Source organism: Pogona vitticeps, chromosome 5 (assembly GCF_051106095.1).
Source record: "Pogona vitticeps strain Pit_001003342236 chromosome 5, PviZW2.1, whole genome shotgun sequence".
Taxonomy (NCBI): Eukaryota; Metazoa; Chordata; class Lepidosauria; order Squamata; family Agamidae; genus Pogona; species Pogona vitticeps.
In genome coordinates, this window is record NC_135787.1 from 196,680,554 (window position 1) to 196,696,301 (window position 15,748).

Here is a 15,748-nt window from a genome sequence, read left to right on the forward strand (position 1 = left end):
ACAACAGAATGTGCCACCAACCAGCCTGAAGGAGGAAAGCATCTTGGGGGGGGGGGGGCGGGGAGGGATGGTTCTCTGTCAAGCCTCTTACCTTTCTAACCCACAGGAGGTTCACCTGCACATGGAGGTGAGGGGAAGGAGGGCAGGGCACAACGTGGCAAGAGGAACGTGAACAAGCCGAAATGAAGGGGCCGACCCTGCAAGAGCCGCGGGATCCAGACGGGCCCTCAGGGGCCTCTCCTGGCAAACCCTCCAGAGAGCGAGCGCTCTCTCCCGCAACCCTTGCCATCGATGCCAAAACCCGAGTTTAAGGTCTCGTCGCTGAGGACGGAGAGGTGGAGGCACCACATGCCGATGGGCCAAAGGGGAAGCTACCCCTCCTGCAACGAGCACCCCTGCTCACAAGGGTACCAGCACGGCCCCAATCCAAACAGACCCCCAGGATCAGCCTGCACCGTGTCTCTCCTCTGCAGGAGGCACATCACCGGAGAGAACCAAGGCAGGGTGCTTCGGCTTGGCTTTCTTGAGCTCCTTTGGGGCCACCAGTTGTCGCGGCGCCAGACCAGGGGACCCCCAAACACGGCGGCAGCCCCCCCCCAAAAAAAGCACCGGAAGGCAGGAGGGGGATTCCCCCATGAAAGCTGACACAAGGACACAAGGGCTGCGGGAAACAAAGCCTCTTTCAACAGCAGGAGGCAACAAGAGCGAAGCGCTCCAAGGCAGCACCGGGATGGATGGATGGATGGACGGAACCACCACCACCACCACCACCACCACCACCCCCCCGGAAGCCAAGCAGGGAGGATGATTCTGAGCCGCAGAGGCCCCACTTTGCCAATCTGGAGCAGGGGCCAAAGGCATGGGCTTGCCCCGCAGAGGCTTTTCCAAAGCGCTGCTAACACAACAAGTCCACTTTTCAAAGGAGGCTGAAATTCCTGGAGGGCCCCGAACGTGCCCAGAGAGATGCCAACGAAAGCAAAAACCGTTTGCAAACACAACAAAAAGTGTGACTCACCAGAGACAGAGGAGAGGAGAGAAGGGAGGGAAGGACGGCCGACCGAATGGCCGACTCGCTTACGGCCAAGGAGACCAAGCTGAGCGAGGCCTGAGAGGACCCACTGAAGGTTCCCAGCACTGCGGCAGGGAAGGCACCAAGAAGGCACCAGGAGGTCACAGGGGAGGCCCCCCACCTCCTGGCCGGGAGTAGGTGCAGCAAAGGCCTGTGGCCACGACCAGGAACATCTCCCTTGGAGGCGGAAGGCTCCGAACCAGGTTTCTGCCTTTGGAACAAACGAGGAAGAAGAGGAAGAAAGGACCCCCTCACTCCCAAGGGGTCGGCCCCGTCCCTCTGTTCCTGCCTGCACAGCAAAAGCACAAGGGAGACCAACCCCTTCCAGCTTCGCCAGACTTCCTTCCGCCTGGGAACTCGGCCCACTTCCTCAGATACACAGAGCCCAACGTCGCTAGTCTGCAGGTCTGCACAAACAGCCCAGGCCACTGGGAGAGGAGGGACCGGGCGAGGTGGAAGGCCAGCGGAGGCCACGAACGTGGCTGAGCCCAGGTGGAGACGTCGGCTCCTGGCACAGGTCTGTCAGCAACCCCCCCCCCCCGCGCAGGGTCAGGGGGCCGGCTGCATGAAGGCCCGGATTCAGCCAAGGGCAACCGCTTTGGCCCTACTCGAGAGAGGAGAGAAAAACGGCCTGTGTCAAAGGCCTTGTTCTCGTCTCTGCCCTCCCGAGGGGTCGCTGTAAGTGCCCCTCTCCTCTTTGGGGCAGGAGGCCTGACGGCGAAAGCCGAGGGGGGAGCTCGTGTATTCTGGGTCCGAGGGAGCTCACGGAGGGAGTCCGCAGGGAAACACCTCCCTCCTGCTCTGCCCTCCAGGAGCTTCGTCCTGGGCACCCACTTCTGCCCTGCTCACTTGTCTTCCCGTCTCACTAAGAGGGCACCGTAGCTCCAGAAAGAGTGGCTGTAAATCCGTGCCATTGGAGAGAACACACACACACACACACACACACACACACAAAACCAGCTCTCCATGTCCTTCCAGTAGGAAGCAGGAGGCCTGGAAGCCGGCTGACCTCCTGGCCGGGGGGGGGGGGCTGGCTCATTCCCTGGGCACGACACCCTCCAGAAAAGCACCTCCCTTGTTTATGTTGAGATGTTGATGTGAATATGTATTAAATATAAATGTTGCATAGTGGAAGTAAAATGGCTGGTTTTACCTGAGTCACTGTATTCAGGTGTGGATATCGAGGTCTGAGACTTAATGTTCTACAGCTGTGGTACATGATGAAACTTTGTGTAACTCGAAAATGAAGCAATGTATTTTCCCAGAAATTGGTCCCAGAACTGTACATCAGTCATGTGTAAAGGGGACATTTCATCTGCTGTAAGTCAGATCACTTTTCCTATGCTATGTGTTGTATCTTGTCATGTTATGCTGCCAGGTGAATGTCTATTATCTCTGCAGACTTACATCTCCTTACTTGGCTAATGTTCTGAGAATACACGTTGAACCAAAATTCTCAACCGTTTGCACTTGCCTGAGCTGAGCATGAGGGCGGGGGGGGGGGGGGGGAAGCTGCGGGTGTTCTGGAGCAACCTGGCCACCGACTCCTTCCCAGGTGTCCAGGTGAGAGAGATGCTCCAGCAAAGAAAGATGGGCTTTCGGGCAGAGGCACTCAGGAGGCGTCGCTCTGCCAGGTCAGCCGCGAGCCACGTTCACCTGCTGCTGGGAGGCGGGGACGCCCGCAGAGCTGCTGCTGCGGATCGGGAAGCTCGACACGGCCCAGGAACGCCCACCCAGCGCCACCTCCTCACCCGGCTATCCAGTCATGTCGGGAGGAGTCCACAGGGAGGGGACCGGCAGAAGCCGAAAACCTCAAGCGCTCCTTTCCAGGGGAAGGCGGCTTCCTTGCCATTCCCAGTTTTGAACCCTCAGTCCAGGGGGAAAGAGCCTCTCTCCTCAAGGGGCCACCGAGCCCCTCTCCCCCCAGCCCCACCCCAAGGGACAGCTGTCGCTTCAGCCAGCGTCGCACTCCGCCATGGCTGTGAAGAAAGGGGGGGGCGGCCTGACAAGAGGGGTCACTCCCCATCCATTCCAGGCCCCCTTGGGCTGAGAGGGGGGCACGCTCTCTCCCTCTCCTCAGACCCCTTCCTGGAGACCCTCCAAAGGATCCCTTCCCAGAAGGATCACCGCAACGGCATCATACGACCATCATCGGAACCAGCAAGGGCAGGCAAAAGATTCCCCCCCCCGCCGCGCGCCTCCCCGGAAAAAAGAGAGAAGGCGCACAGGGAGTCGGGCGAGAGCGTTATGCAAACAAATCACTTTTCCACTAGAGGAAGCATTGCTGCCTCTGGGGCTGAGGAAACAGGTTTCAAGAACGTGCGGCCTGGGAGCTCAGCTTCCTGGAAAGCAATTCTGCCTCTAATTAAAGATTGATGACGAAGCCACTCCAGAGCCTTCTCGCCCCACCTCGCGGCTCTGACCCCAAACACCCTGGTGCTCGCAAACAGGCAGGCAGAGGGAGTGCATTAGGAGCACTTAGAGCTTCGCAGCGCGATGCTCCACCGCCACCGCCGCCACCGCCGCGCCACGCTGCTGCCAGCATCGGATGGGAGGCCCCGCATTCAGCTCCCTCGCAAGCAACCCAGGCAACCGCCTGCGATCCTTGGAACGGCCTTAGCTCAGACGAAGAGGCTACCTCCGTTGACCGCCTCGGGGCCTGCCTGGCTCCTCATTCAACTTTCCGGGCTCCAAGGGCTCCCCGCTGAGGCTGCCCCTCCTGGTCCAGCGCAGGCAAAGGAGACGGCCGACCAGCAACCGGCATCGGGCCCCGGCTAGCGGGGCCTGGAAGGAAAGGAGCCACACCGGCCGCCCCTGCGCCGCTGCGGAGGAAGGCGTCCCACCCACCTGCTCCAGGGCAGCAGAGCCAAGGCAGGCCCCTCTCCGCCCCTCCGCCCAAACAGGTGCCCCGCGCTCCCCATGCCTCCCTCTCCCGCCCTCACTGGCCAGCTGGCGGCTTCTTGGTGTTGCTCTGGCTCCCTTCCCGCCTGGCTCTCCTCCCTTTCCAGGGGACCCCAATATCCTTTGGGGCTGACAAACGTCATCGAGCCTCTGCCTCCTGCCGGCGGGTTGCTCTTCCCACCCTTGGGAGCAGACAAGACCATCAGCTTCCCACTGGGGCGGAGGGGGGTGGGCCCTGGCGCTGGTGACGGCCCCCTCCTTCCCGGCCCTGCTTGGGTGGAAGGCTCCATGGGGCAGCTCGTGGGGGAGGGGGCTGCCTCCCCACCATGGCCCCTGCAGCCAAGGCCGCCTCTCACCCTGTCTCTGAACCCACACACACACACACACACACACACACACACACACTCTCCGCTGCGTCTCCCCAGCCTTCCCGTTGCAGGCTGCGTCCTCCCCTCGGCAGAGGCTTTTCATCGGTTATTCTGCCCAGTGTCAGAGACAATAACCAAGACGATGACTCAGATCAAGCCTAACATTTGCCGCCAGACCAGGAAATGGGAAGCCTGGAGGGAAGGGTGTGCGTGCAGACTCACTTCCAAGGGCCAGCCCCCCCCTCCCGACCCCTACCCTGGAGGGGACCCTTCGCCAACTCTGGGACGGAGCCTCCCATCCGCAGGGCAGGTGGAAAAGCCCCCGCTTGGTTCCTGGATGGCCCCGGTTCCATTCTTAGCCCCACTGCCAGTTGGGTAGAGGCGGAAGAGAAAGGTCCCGCTGCGTGAGATAGAGCTGCCAGGATGAGTCCCCTTGCACCAAAGCGTTCCCACCACCCAGCAGCCCCTGGGGTGAGGAAGGAGGGAGGCCCTGATGAAGGCAGGCTGGCAGAGGGGGGGGGAGTCAGGGGGTACCCTTCCCCCCAATGGGTCGGATCTTCCCCCCAGCCATGACAGCCGCCTGCCCAGGCTGAGAAAGTAGCACATGGGCAAGGAAGGGGCATCAACGAGGCAGAACTCACTTGGGGGGGGGGGGAACACTGGCAAAGTGGAGAAAGGTGGCGGGACTCAGTGGCCCAGGAGGGTGTCCCGTGTGTCCGCGTCCGTCTCACAAGATCCCCGGAGCCTCGGGAGCATCGGTTTGCCTCCATGGGGGGGGGGGCAGGGGCAGGGGCCCTCGGAGGCTTCGGAGCAGCGGCTGCCGTCCGAGGGAGGGCCGGGAGGTGGCTGGCCCCTACCTGCCTCTCTCTTATGCCACGGCCGAAACAACCAGGCGGCCACCCGACACCCAGCCGCCCTCCTGGCTCACGTCAGCTGCCCCAGGGCCCCCGCCTTCCTCCCCCCCGCCCCGCTTTCAGGAGAACTCGGGGACATGCCAACAGACGCTCCCCATGCCCCGTTCCTCCACGCTTCGCAGGCCAAAGGGCCCCGTGGGCGGTTCCCTGCTGTGGCGTCTATTTCTAAACGCCATAAAGTGCCCACCCTTCTCATGCCAGATCTGGAAGCCGACGGCCGTCATTTTCCTGAACTGGGCAGGGGCTGAACGACTCTCTCCCCCCCCCCATGCCAAGGCTCCTTCTCCTGGGGCGATGAGGCTTTTGGGGCGCCCACTGCAGGAAGCCCATCCACCCAGTGCAACAGAGCAACCATTCCCAAAGCCACTGCCCTGGGGAGTGCCCCCAATCGGAGGGGGGGCTCAGGCTGCTCCAAACAGCACGGGCTATGTTGGGGGGGCCACTCACCCCAGCAGAACACCCCAACCAAGAGGGTGCTCTACCCGCTTCCTTTGAGGCAGGGGCTGCCGGGCCCTGCCCTCTCCCTGACGGGGGGGGGAGCTGCGGCATTAAAGACATCACTTCCCTCTACTCCACATTTCGAGGGGGGCGGCGGCTCGTTAAGGCCTGGCTAATTCTTTTGCCTCCCGGCTTTTAAAAGAGGCGAACCGGCAAGCAAACAAGCAGTAAGGCAGGGAAGGGTGCACCACACAAGAACCGCGTCTTAATAGGAGCTAATACTGAGAAAAGAAGCTCAGCTTCTTAAACCTTTCAAATCTAATCCAAGTAGGATTAAAACACAGAATGTAATGTCTCCCAGAGGGGAGGGAGAGAAGGACGAGGAGGCTGACGTCAAGATCCACACCAGCGCCGTTTCTAAATTTGGGGTGGGTGCTGTGGGACTAGAGGCAGGCTACGCCAGACGGCCACGGCTTTGCCATTAAAAAAGCAGCCACGTCTTTCCGGAGCCCAGGTCACGGAAAGCAAATCCCACAAAACTGACCCACGCTCTCTGCAGGCATGAAAGCAGGCCCCCCACCACCACCACCACCTTCGACTCCGACTCCTCTTTGTCGATTAGCTACCTTTCTCACCGCCTTGCTGTTCAATATCCAAAGCAGCAAACAGCAGGAATACAAATAGACACGGACACACGACAGAAATGAGCAGACCAAACCTCAACGGTTCTGGATAAAATTGGCCTCCCAGTTTAGAAGCGTCCCGCCACAGGGGCTACTCTTCTTAGGACCCCTGGCGGCAGTGGCTGAGATCCGGCAGAAGGGCTCTCCCAAAGAGACCCAACCCAAGGGCAGTTTTTGTACCAGCTCTCTGTTTCTCTCTCTTACAGCATATTTTTTCTTTTATTGTTAATATTTTTGTGCTGACGCTTAAATCACATTTAGTACTGCTCAGGTGGAAGGGGAAAAGCACCACCTAACTATGTGAGAAAGACAGAAATGCTAAGGACCAGAAAAGGGGAAGGAAGAAGCCCAGATTCGTGACCCAGTTCAGCATCCCTAACTTCTAGGCACGTGCGCAAGAGCGCCAGCATCCTGTGCAAAGCAGAGGCAGCTCAGATGATCACAGTCCCCCTCAGGCCGTGCCCGTGGGGCTCAACGCACGGCTTTCCCACAGCAGTTCAGCTTGCCAAGGCAAGGCAGAGCAAACGCGTGCCCCCCCTTCCCCCCCATTTCCTAAGGCACAGCCATCTGAGCAAAGATGGAAGAGAGCAAAGAGAAAGAGCTGGGAGCCCGGCCGCCGGCAAGAGCCAGCATCAGCAGGGCCCCCCCCCCTGGCGCTTCCGCCTGCGCTGCCCGGTTGATTCGGAGAACCCCAAGAGACTTCCTCAAAGTTGAGCACCAGAGCCAGGCGGAGATCGGAAACCTTTTCCCGCACTCCTACGAACAGCAGCAGCACCAGGGCTGCTATGCAAAAATGCTGGGGGAGGTGAGAGAGTCGTGGACAATCCCCTGCCCCCCCCACACCGTACAGAAGACGAGCCTGCCCAGAGGAGCCAAAGGAAGCCAAGACACACCTACGCGCTCCGGGGACCCGTCCTGGCCAGGCCGTTCCCCTGTTCGAGTCAGGACTCTGCTCCCCTACGGCCAAAGGCCACCAAGGATGGACGACTGCAGCCCAAGAGGAAGGCACACAGGCACGACATCCCCCCCATTCCCTTTGGCCAAAGGGGCTGCCAGCGCCTTCACCAGCTGGCCTACAAGGAGCCACTTCAAGCTCCTCCATGGGAGAGCAGAGTAAATAAGAGAAGGGTCTCAAAACACGAAATTTGGGCCAGTCCAGGAAACAATGTCAACAACGTTCCCGCTCTGTCTTTCCAGCACGTCAAACCAAAGGCCACCGACAGGGCCCGGCACTCATACTAGGGCCACCCGAGGCCACAGAAGCCGCAGTGGGAAAGGCAGGGCCCTCCCAGGAACCACCCCAGCTGCTCGGCCAGGCCTCCAACATAGCCCCCACCCTGCTCCCCCCAGGAGCACCCCAACCTATCCTCCTACCAGAGGGGCCCCCCACACCTACGTGCGTCTTACCTGGGTCCCTTCTCCTTCCAGTCGTGGGGGGCGGATGCTGGAGAGGTGGACCGTCTTGCAGTCTCCCGAGTTGAGTTTCACCACGATGGCATCGGCATTCAGCACCTGCATCACCTGGAAGGAGAAAAGGCGGGGTGAGCCTGTGCCCCTTCCGCCCGGCCTCTGCTGCCGCTGCTGCTACGGCCGCTTGTGCAATTCCTGAGCACCAGCCCGGCCCCTGCCATCCAAACATGGCCACTTCACACACACACCACACACCAGAGATGAGGGTCAGGTCTTTTCACGTGGCCCCTGCCCTTCGGCTTCTCCAGGAGCAACAGCCCGAGCACCACCTCACGGCTCGGCTGCTCCCAGGGACCAACCTGGCTGGGCTTCTTGGCGACCCCTCTGCAAGGGGCGGAAGGGGGAGGCAGTCCTAAGGGCATGGTGTCGCCCTGCAAGGAACCCGGGCAGCCAGAGAAGGGCCTGCTCACACTGCCAGCAAACTCGGTTACAAACGCACACACAAACACCACCTGCTGTGCCACAGCCTGCAGAGGCTTCTTTAGGGACAACTCCGTCTGGCCATGACACGCTTCCTCTGCTGTGGACCTGCCACCCAAGATGTGCGCGGGATGGCCACACAAGAGTTTACGAGCTCCCTCCCTCCCACCCCGCCCATCCCCAAAGAGAGGATGAGCGCTGCCTTATTGCCTTCACAGTTAAAACCATCTCCTGGAACAGTGTGTGCGGGGGTGGAGGGTAGGGGGGGAAGCTGCCTAAAGGGCTCAGCCCCACAGCAGCGCCTTCTTCAGCTCAGCAGGAAGCGACAGAGCCCCACTCCTTGCCAGGCTGAATTGGGGGAACAGGATTTCAATTAGAAGCCATGCATTACTTTAGATTTCAACTTGATATTGTCAATTTCAAAGCAGGCTCTTAATGTTCTTTTCTTCTACACTTGTTATCGCACCATTTTAAACGCCTATGAAATTATTCCAGAAAACCCTCAGAACGACTTTGTTTTACAGTAAATTACTACAGTAAATTAGTGCTTCAAAGCTCCCTGTTCAAAGCACAGGCAGCAACTACTCTGTTCCAGAGCGCACATGCGGGGGGGGGGGGGAAGGGGGATTGGGGAGAAGGTGAAAGCAACCTGAGCAGTCAGGAAGGGCGGGGGGGGGGCACCTGCAGGGCCTCTCCTTCTGGCGCCTAACATCTCCCCCACCCCCACCCCCACCCAAGGGCTCCCCAGGAGAAAAGGCAGCCCCTACAAAGCCTGTCCTGCGACAGCCCAGAAGCAGCTTCCTGTTTAGACATTCTGTCCACTGCCTTCCCTCCCCTTTGATGCACACTTTAATGAAGCTGAAGGGTTTGAGGCGAGCCAGAGCAGCTGAGCGCAAGGCCATCCGGAGACCAGACTCCGGTGCGAGTCTATTATAGACGTCTGGAAGGTCACTCGAGGCAGGGAAGGTCAAAGCTAAACCAACCCTCCAAGAGGGATCCACCCTCCTCAGAAAATGGGTAGGTTCCAGCGGGGAAGGGGCCAGAGAAACCCTTAAAGGGCAGATGCTGGAATCGCAGAGCCAAGAGGATGATGGAGCTGGAAGGGGTCTAGAAGGCCATCGAGTCCGACCCCCTGCTGAGGGCAGGAATCCAAATCAAAGGAGATCAGCAAGGTGGCTGTCCAAATTTCTCTTGAAAGCTTCCAGCATCCAGCTGGAGCACTCGCCACCTTCTGAGGTCATGGGTTCCGTTATCACACTGCTGTGTTAGGAAGTTTTTCCTGATATTCAACCAAAAATCTGGCTTTCAGTACCTTGAGCCATTTGTTGCGTGTCCTATACTCTGGGATGATGGAGAACAGATCCTGCCCCTCCTCTGTAGGACTACCTTTCAAGTAGTTTGAAAAGGGCTATCCTATCTCCTCTCGGTCTCCTTTTCTGAAGGCTAAACCTGCCCAGTTCTTTCAGTCTTGGTTTCCTTGGCTTCCTTCCCCCACCCCACCCCCCGATCATCCTTGCTGCCCTCCTCTGATCTTGTTCCCGTTCATCAGCATCCTTCTTAAAGCACAGTGTCCAGAACAGGACACATGATCACAGATGAGGCTAAACCAGCCCTGAATAGAGGGGAACGAGTACCTGATGCAAGTTGGAGACTCTCTCAATGCAGGTCTACGAATGGGCAGGATAACTCTTCCCTTCTTCTAGATGTTAAGAAAGCAGCTGACTGGCTAGAGTGTACCTTCACATCATCTGTTTTTTGGAAATGAGTTGACGGTCTCAGGGAACCACAGGCCTTCCTGAATTAATACGAGGTGAGTAAACAAAGTAGCCTCACTGTTCACCGTAACAAGAATTCTACACAAACCTAATATAAATATTCCTGAACACAAAAGGGAGATTCTATTTAAGAAAAACTTTGGCAACTCAATCCCTCCTAAGCCTTCACGTTGCCTACAAAACCTTCAGGAGGCCTGCCGTCCAAGATCTCACTGACTCTGCTGTTCTGTGCTATCAAAGCAAAGCAAAGCAAAGCAAAGCGTGGTGCTTACAGACCGCCCCCCATAGTGCTTCAAGCACACTCTCTCTCGGCAGTTTACAACTTAATTATGCGGGCTACACATTGCCCCTCCCAAACGAGCTGGCCACTCAGGCTGAGTCCACCTTGAGCCGGCTCCCTGGGATTGAACCCCGGGTCGTGAGCAGAGTTTGGGCTGCAGTACAGCGGTTTTAACCACTGCGCCACGAGGCTATCCCCGTCACTTCCACGTCAGCAAAGAAGGACAAGAGCTGCTCTCCCAGGTCACCAGATCATCATCATCATCATCATCAGTTAAGGCAGGGGATTTACGAGGAAGAACGTAGTGAGGAAAGAGTTTTAATCAAATGTGGCCATGAAGGGTCAGCGTAGCAGACCCATTGGGCCTCACAACGAAAGAACGCACGGCCAACCACCACAATCCCCGAGACACCAGAGGTAATGGCCAGGCCACACTTTAAGTGTGATGTGGCAGCATATAAGAAGTACGTATGGCTTCGCTCGGTACGAGATGGCATCTCATGACAGCGGGCCAATTCCTAGAGGAAGACCAAGGATGCCGTTCTCATCGTGAAAACGGAACACAACCGGGGCAAAGGCAGGGGCAGCGGGTGTCTCGGACGACGGCTGTTCAGCCTCTCCTGACCGGCCCTGCCAGACGAAACCTCCTGCACGTGACACACAAACCAGAGGCTCCTCAGATGCTGCTCAAGGGCCTTTGGCACTTTTAATGGGTACAGTAACGATGGCGACACACAGGAGAGGAAAGAAACCCGCCTGCAGCCAGCGGGCACCCACCACCACCACCCGCTCTCCCTCCCCCTTCGCGCCTAGGGGGGAGAGGGGGGCGTTCTGTGGCTTCCCCGAGGAGGGTGGCCCACCATCGTCCACGATTAGTGGCTAGCCTGCCCAGCAGGGATGGGAGACCTTCTGACAGGAGTCCCCGAGGGTGGAAGGCAGACAGGGCAATGCCTCTCAGTCACCCCTTACAGACAGGAGGAGGCAGCCAAAAAACTAGGGAAGGCCTTCCAGACCTTGGACCCCTGGCCACTGGAGGCCCTGGCTGTGGGCCTCCCTCAGAGGGGTCTATATCGCCTCACACACTGCCAAGCAGAGCCACACAGAGAGTGGCTTTGAGTGGTCACACCCTGCTCGGCTGGGGTGCCACTCCTGGGGTTCTGAGCCCAGGAGAGCCTTCCTCCCTCCCTCTCTGGGGGTTCTGCACATGGATAGAGGCCAACTCAAACCTCAAGTGAAATAAGCCGTCAGCCTCCCAGCCCGATCAGTTTCTTTTCACTTATGTGGAAGATTTGATGCCCCATTGGGAGAACGGGGCCCACTTGACCCACGTCCACGCTTTCAAGGACAGGAGCAAAGGGGCCGGTTACCCCAAAGAAGGGGCACGGGGGGCAGGGCAGCAGTGGGAGGGGGCAGGAAGACTACCTCCCACTCTGGAACCAGGAGGGCCAAGGGCCCAGAAACACTACAATGGCCATCGCAGCCCCCTTCCTTTTCTTCGCCATTGGGAAGAAACGGAGCGGTCAGCCGGAATCGGCCTGGGCCACACGCCTCTCGCCACCACCCACCAAGAACCGAGGAGGAGCCAGAGGCCCGGCCCGGCCCGGCCCCACGGCCCACGGCCACCCCCTCCCCAGCTCAGCCATCACGAGGAGAGACGAGCGGGGTCCAACTCGGTCCACCTCTTCACCCCCCACCCCTGCCGCTTGCCCGCCAGCAAAGGCAGACGCGGCGGCTTCTCTCCCCCCCCCCCCCGGAGAGCCTCTCCAAGATGGATGCTTGTGGATGAAGTTCCTTCCGCCACCATGACAGCAGCCGACATTCACTGGCGCTTAAAAGCACTCAGCCATTTGTCCTGCTTTTCCTTGTCACTCGCTATTGGCACAAAGACGGAGAGGGACCGAAAGCTGACAAGCCGCAAAGGCAGGAGCTGCCCGGGAGCTTCCTCCTCCTCCTCCCTCCCCCCCATGTCGTCCTCCGCTCTGGCTCCCGGGCCGCTCACTTCCTCCCTCCCTCGCCAGCCTGCCTGCCTGCCTGCCTGCCTGGGGCAGGTGCTTGCGAGGGGAAGCCAAAGCCACCCATATACACCACACGCGCACACCCTCACAGTGCCTCTTCCAAGCGGCACACCCTCACAGTGCCTCCAGCAGGGCTTTGGAGCAGCCTCGGCCCGCAAAGGCCCCGCGTCCAAAGAGGGGAACCAGCCCCTGGCTCTCCGCAGGCACACACCTCCCGGGAGGGGCTTCCCACCCTCCGAACGGTCAGAGCTGCCGTTTGTGCACCAAGGAGGGGGGGGGGGCTTCTCAGGACCCCAGCAGAAGCCTCTCTCTCCCCCCCCCTCCCAAGACCCACACACACCCCTCTGTGGCAAACAGGCTCCCCATCAACACTCCTTCCACCACCAAGAGGGGAACGGTCCCGCAGGAGAAGGCGCCCCCAGTTGCAGCGCTGTCTCGCACGCATGCACACACGCACGCACGCACACCCCAAGCCCTCCCAGCTTTGAGGAGCCAGAGCCCTGCAGGCAATGGGCAGGAGACAGTCCCGTGAAGGAAAGCCACCCTGTCCCCCCCACACACACACCTGCCCTCCTCCCTGATGGGCAGAGGGCTGGCCAAAGGACAGGGGGCTGTCGAGGGGGGGGGAACGCCCATCCGCACTCCAGGGAGCCGAGGAAGGGGAGAAGTGCCGCCACCGCTGCCGCCTCAGCAGAAACAGCCGAGGGGCAGAAGCTGCGAGAGGCAACCCGGGTCCCGGCAAGCCTTCACGGGCCCCCCCCCTGAAGCTCACCTGCAGCCGGTCTCACCTGAGGAGACAGGGGCCTCCTCGCCCAAGACGAGAGCTCAGGCCTCCGGATCCTGCCGCGACGACTCCCCACCCCCACCCCCCACGACACACAGCTGGTGCCTCTGCCTGATGGGCTCAGGGGCCTCCATGCCCGGGCCTGGGGACTCCTGGCACAGCCCTCCCTCCCCGCTCCCCCCAGGTCAATAAGGAGCATGCCGGAGACGGCCACCTTTCTTTCCTGAGGAAGCAGGAAGGGGGTGAGTGAGCAGCCGGCCCTCCCCCAAACAGCCCCCCCCCAGCCCAGCCAGCTTGCTCTGGCCAAGGGGTCATCCCTGAGACCCGGGGAGGGCCCAGGGCAGAAGGACCCCCTCCCACGCCAGGGCCCACTCTGCACAACGGCAGGGCTCTTAACCTACTTCAGAGTCAGGCTAAGGCTTGATTATCGGAGGCCTCCCCGCTGGCCCCCAAGTCTCACCAGAAACAGCAGCAGAAGGTCACACTCTGCCCTCCTTGAACAGGTAGGTGGGTAGCCTGACCCTCGGCATGGTCTGGCGCCATCGTGCCCAACCCCCCCCCCCAAAAAAAGCAAGGACAGTCTTCAGGCAACTCAGCAATCCCAAACAACTCTTCCCCCCCCCCCAGTCTAAATAGTTTCAAACAAGTTCCTGCCACTGGGTTGGCATCTCCTAAGTGTGCCACCCAGCCCTGGACGTGGGCAGCCACTCCCAAAGTCAGCTGGTGCAGCAACATCCCAGAGGCGGCCTTTGTCCATCACGTTGGGAGTGGGGCAGGCAGCCCCGCCATAGTAGCAGAAAGGGGCCCCAAGGCACACGCACCCCCCCAGCACCCCTCCTGTCCGGCCTCCACTCCCATGCTGCGTTCCCACCCCCCACGAGGGCAAAAACACACAGTGGCCTATGGCCAGCCCCCCCCCCCGGCCACTCCCCAGCTTCCAGTGGCAGGTTGCGGGGCTCAGCCTCCGGCTTCGGGGGGGGGGATAGAGTTCCTCCTGAAGAGCCCGGCTGCCCAGCAGATTTGTCTTCAAACCCCCAACCCACCCCCTCCACCAAGACTGCCTTCCGTGGAAGAACAGGATTTGCACAGAAGGAGGGGGCGCGCAGAGATCCATCTCCCTGGCCCCCCATCAGGCGAGGCAAGGGCACCATCTAGTGGTCACTGTCAAAACCTGGTTTCTGGCCAAGAGTGGCCGAGGCAGCCCAGAAATCCCTCCACGTGGCTCTCTGGAGGCCACAGCTCTCCACAGCCGGCCCTTCTGCATTCAGCTGCAGCCTCACCCTGAGCAGAACAGGCAAGGGCCCCCGCCAGGCAAAGCCAAGTCCCAGTGGTCGTCTCCCCCCCCCCCGGTCACTGCCAAGAACTGGTGTTGGATCAGGAGGGGTTGCTGGTCAACCGGCGTCTCTGTTCATGACCCCACCTCACCCCTGGGACTTGCCACAAGAGAAGCCAAACCCCCGCCCCCACCCCAAAGGAGCAGCCCAAAGTCCAAAGCCTAAATGACAACCGTCCTCCTCCTGCTAGCCTGACCTTCCTGGAGGCCAAGCGTTTGCAGTTTTTATTGTTCAACATTTCGATTGCAGCTGAGAATCTCTCTCTCTGTCGCTCTCTCAATCTCTCTCTCTCTCTCTCTCTCTCTCACACACACACACACACACACACAACATACCTTCTGAGACAGTTGTGGCTCCCACAGCAGCCCAAGGGTGCCCTCTTTTCCCCTTTCCGAGGAACGGGCCATGTGCAGGAAAGCCTTCCCTGAAAGGCAGGCCAAAGGGAGGCCTCTGCAGGACAAGCAGGGCCAGGCAGGGCAGGGCAGGGCAGGGCGTCCAGGTAAAACCGTCCCTCTCCAGTGAACTACCGGGCAGAGGCCAGGGCAGCCCCTGCTGGCCAGGCAAGGATAGGAAACAGAGGGGGTGGGGGGGTCCTCCTGTCCCCCGGGGTGACCTGCAGCACCCTGAGCTGTCGGCCCGACGGCTCTCTTTGTTGCTCCCCGCTGCCGGGCAACCCTCTTGCCCGCCTCTCCTCCGCGTGCCACTCCAAGGGCTGCAAAATGGAAAGTGGCCAGCGGGCATCGGCCACTGCAAGCACGGGAGGGTGGGACGCCCCCACCGGGCAAACCAGCCCAGACCAGCCCTCCCTGGGGTGCCAACAGGCGAGAATGGGAGGCATCCCCCACCCCAGCCCCGCCTGCACAGTCCCCACCCTCACCCCACTGACCTTGGCGACGAACTGCTTGTCCTTCTGGTCCAGGTTGGCCGTGGGGGCCACATAGTCCCTCCAGATGCGCAGCTTGCGTTCTTTGGCATACCTGTCAGGCGGCCGGCCGGCCGGGAGAGGGAGGCAGGGGAGGTGAGCGGCTGCCTGCCAGGCTCTCATCCCCCATCGAGAGGGGGGGGCTCCCCAACACGGCCAGCCCTGGGGCCTCATTCGAGGGCTTTCCAGCATTGGTGCCTAGGAAGCTCCCGGCCCAGGGGCACCCAGACAAGGATACCCCTCTGACTTTAGAGGCAACACTGGTCAGAGGGTCCCGCACGGAGCAACACTCCCACCTGGGTTGGCCAAGTCTGCAGCACAGACAGAAGCCCTTCTGAACATTCCACCCCCCCTTAAAAAAATAAACATCATGAA

General features: G+C 60.2%; 1 protein-coding gene across 1 annotated transcript in view; it reads right to left on the reverse strand.

Moving 5' to 3' along the window:
* The window catches only part of SND1 (staphylococcal nuclease and tudor domain containing 1), a 143,567-nt gene that overhangs the window by 114,914 nt on the left and 12,905 nt on the right, over positions 1-15,748 (reverse strand). Inside the window, exons 9-10 of the mRNA XM_073002343.2 lie at positions 15,338-15,428; positions 7,781-7,894 (exon numbers count right to left, since the gene is read on the reverse strand). Of these exons, the coding sequence (XP_072858444.2) occupies positions 7,781-7,894; positions 15,338-15,428 (205 nt within the window). The remainder of the gene's footprint in view (positions 1-7,780; positions 7,895-15,337; positions 15,429-15,748) is intronic.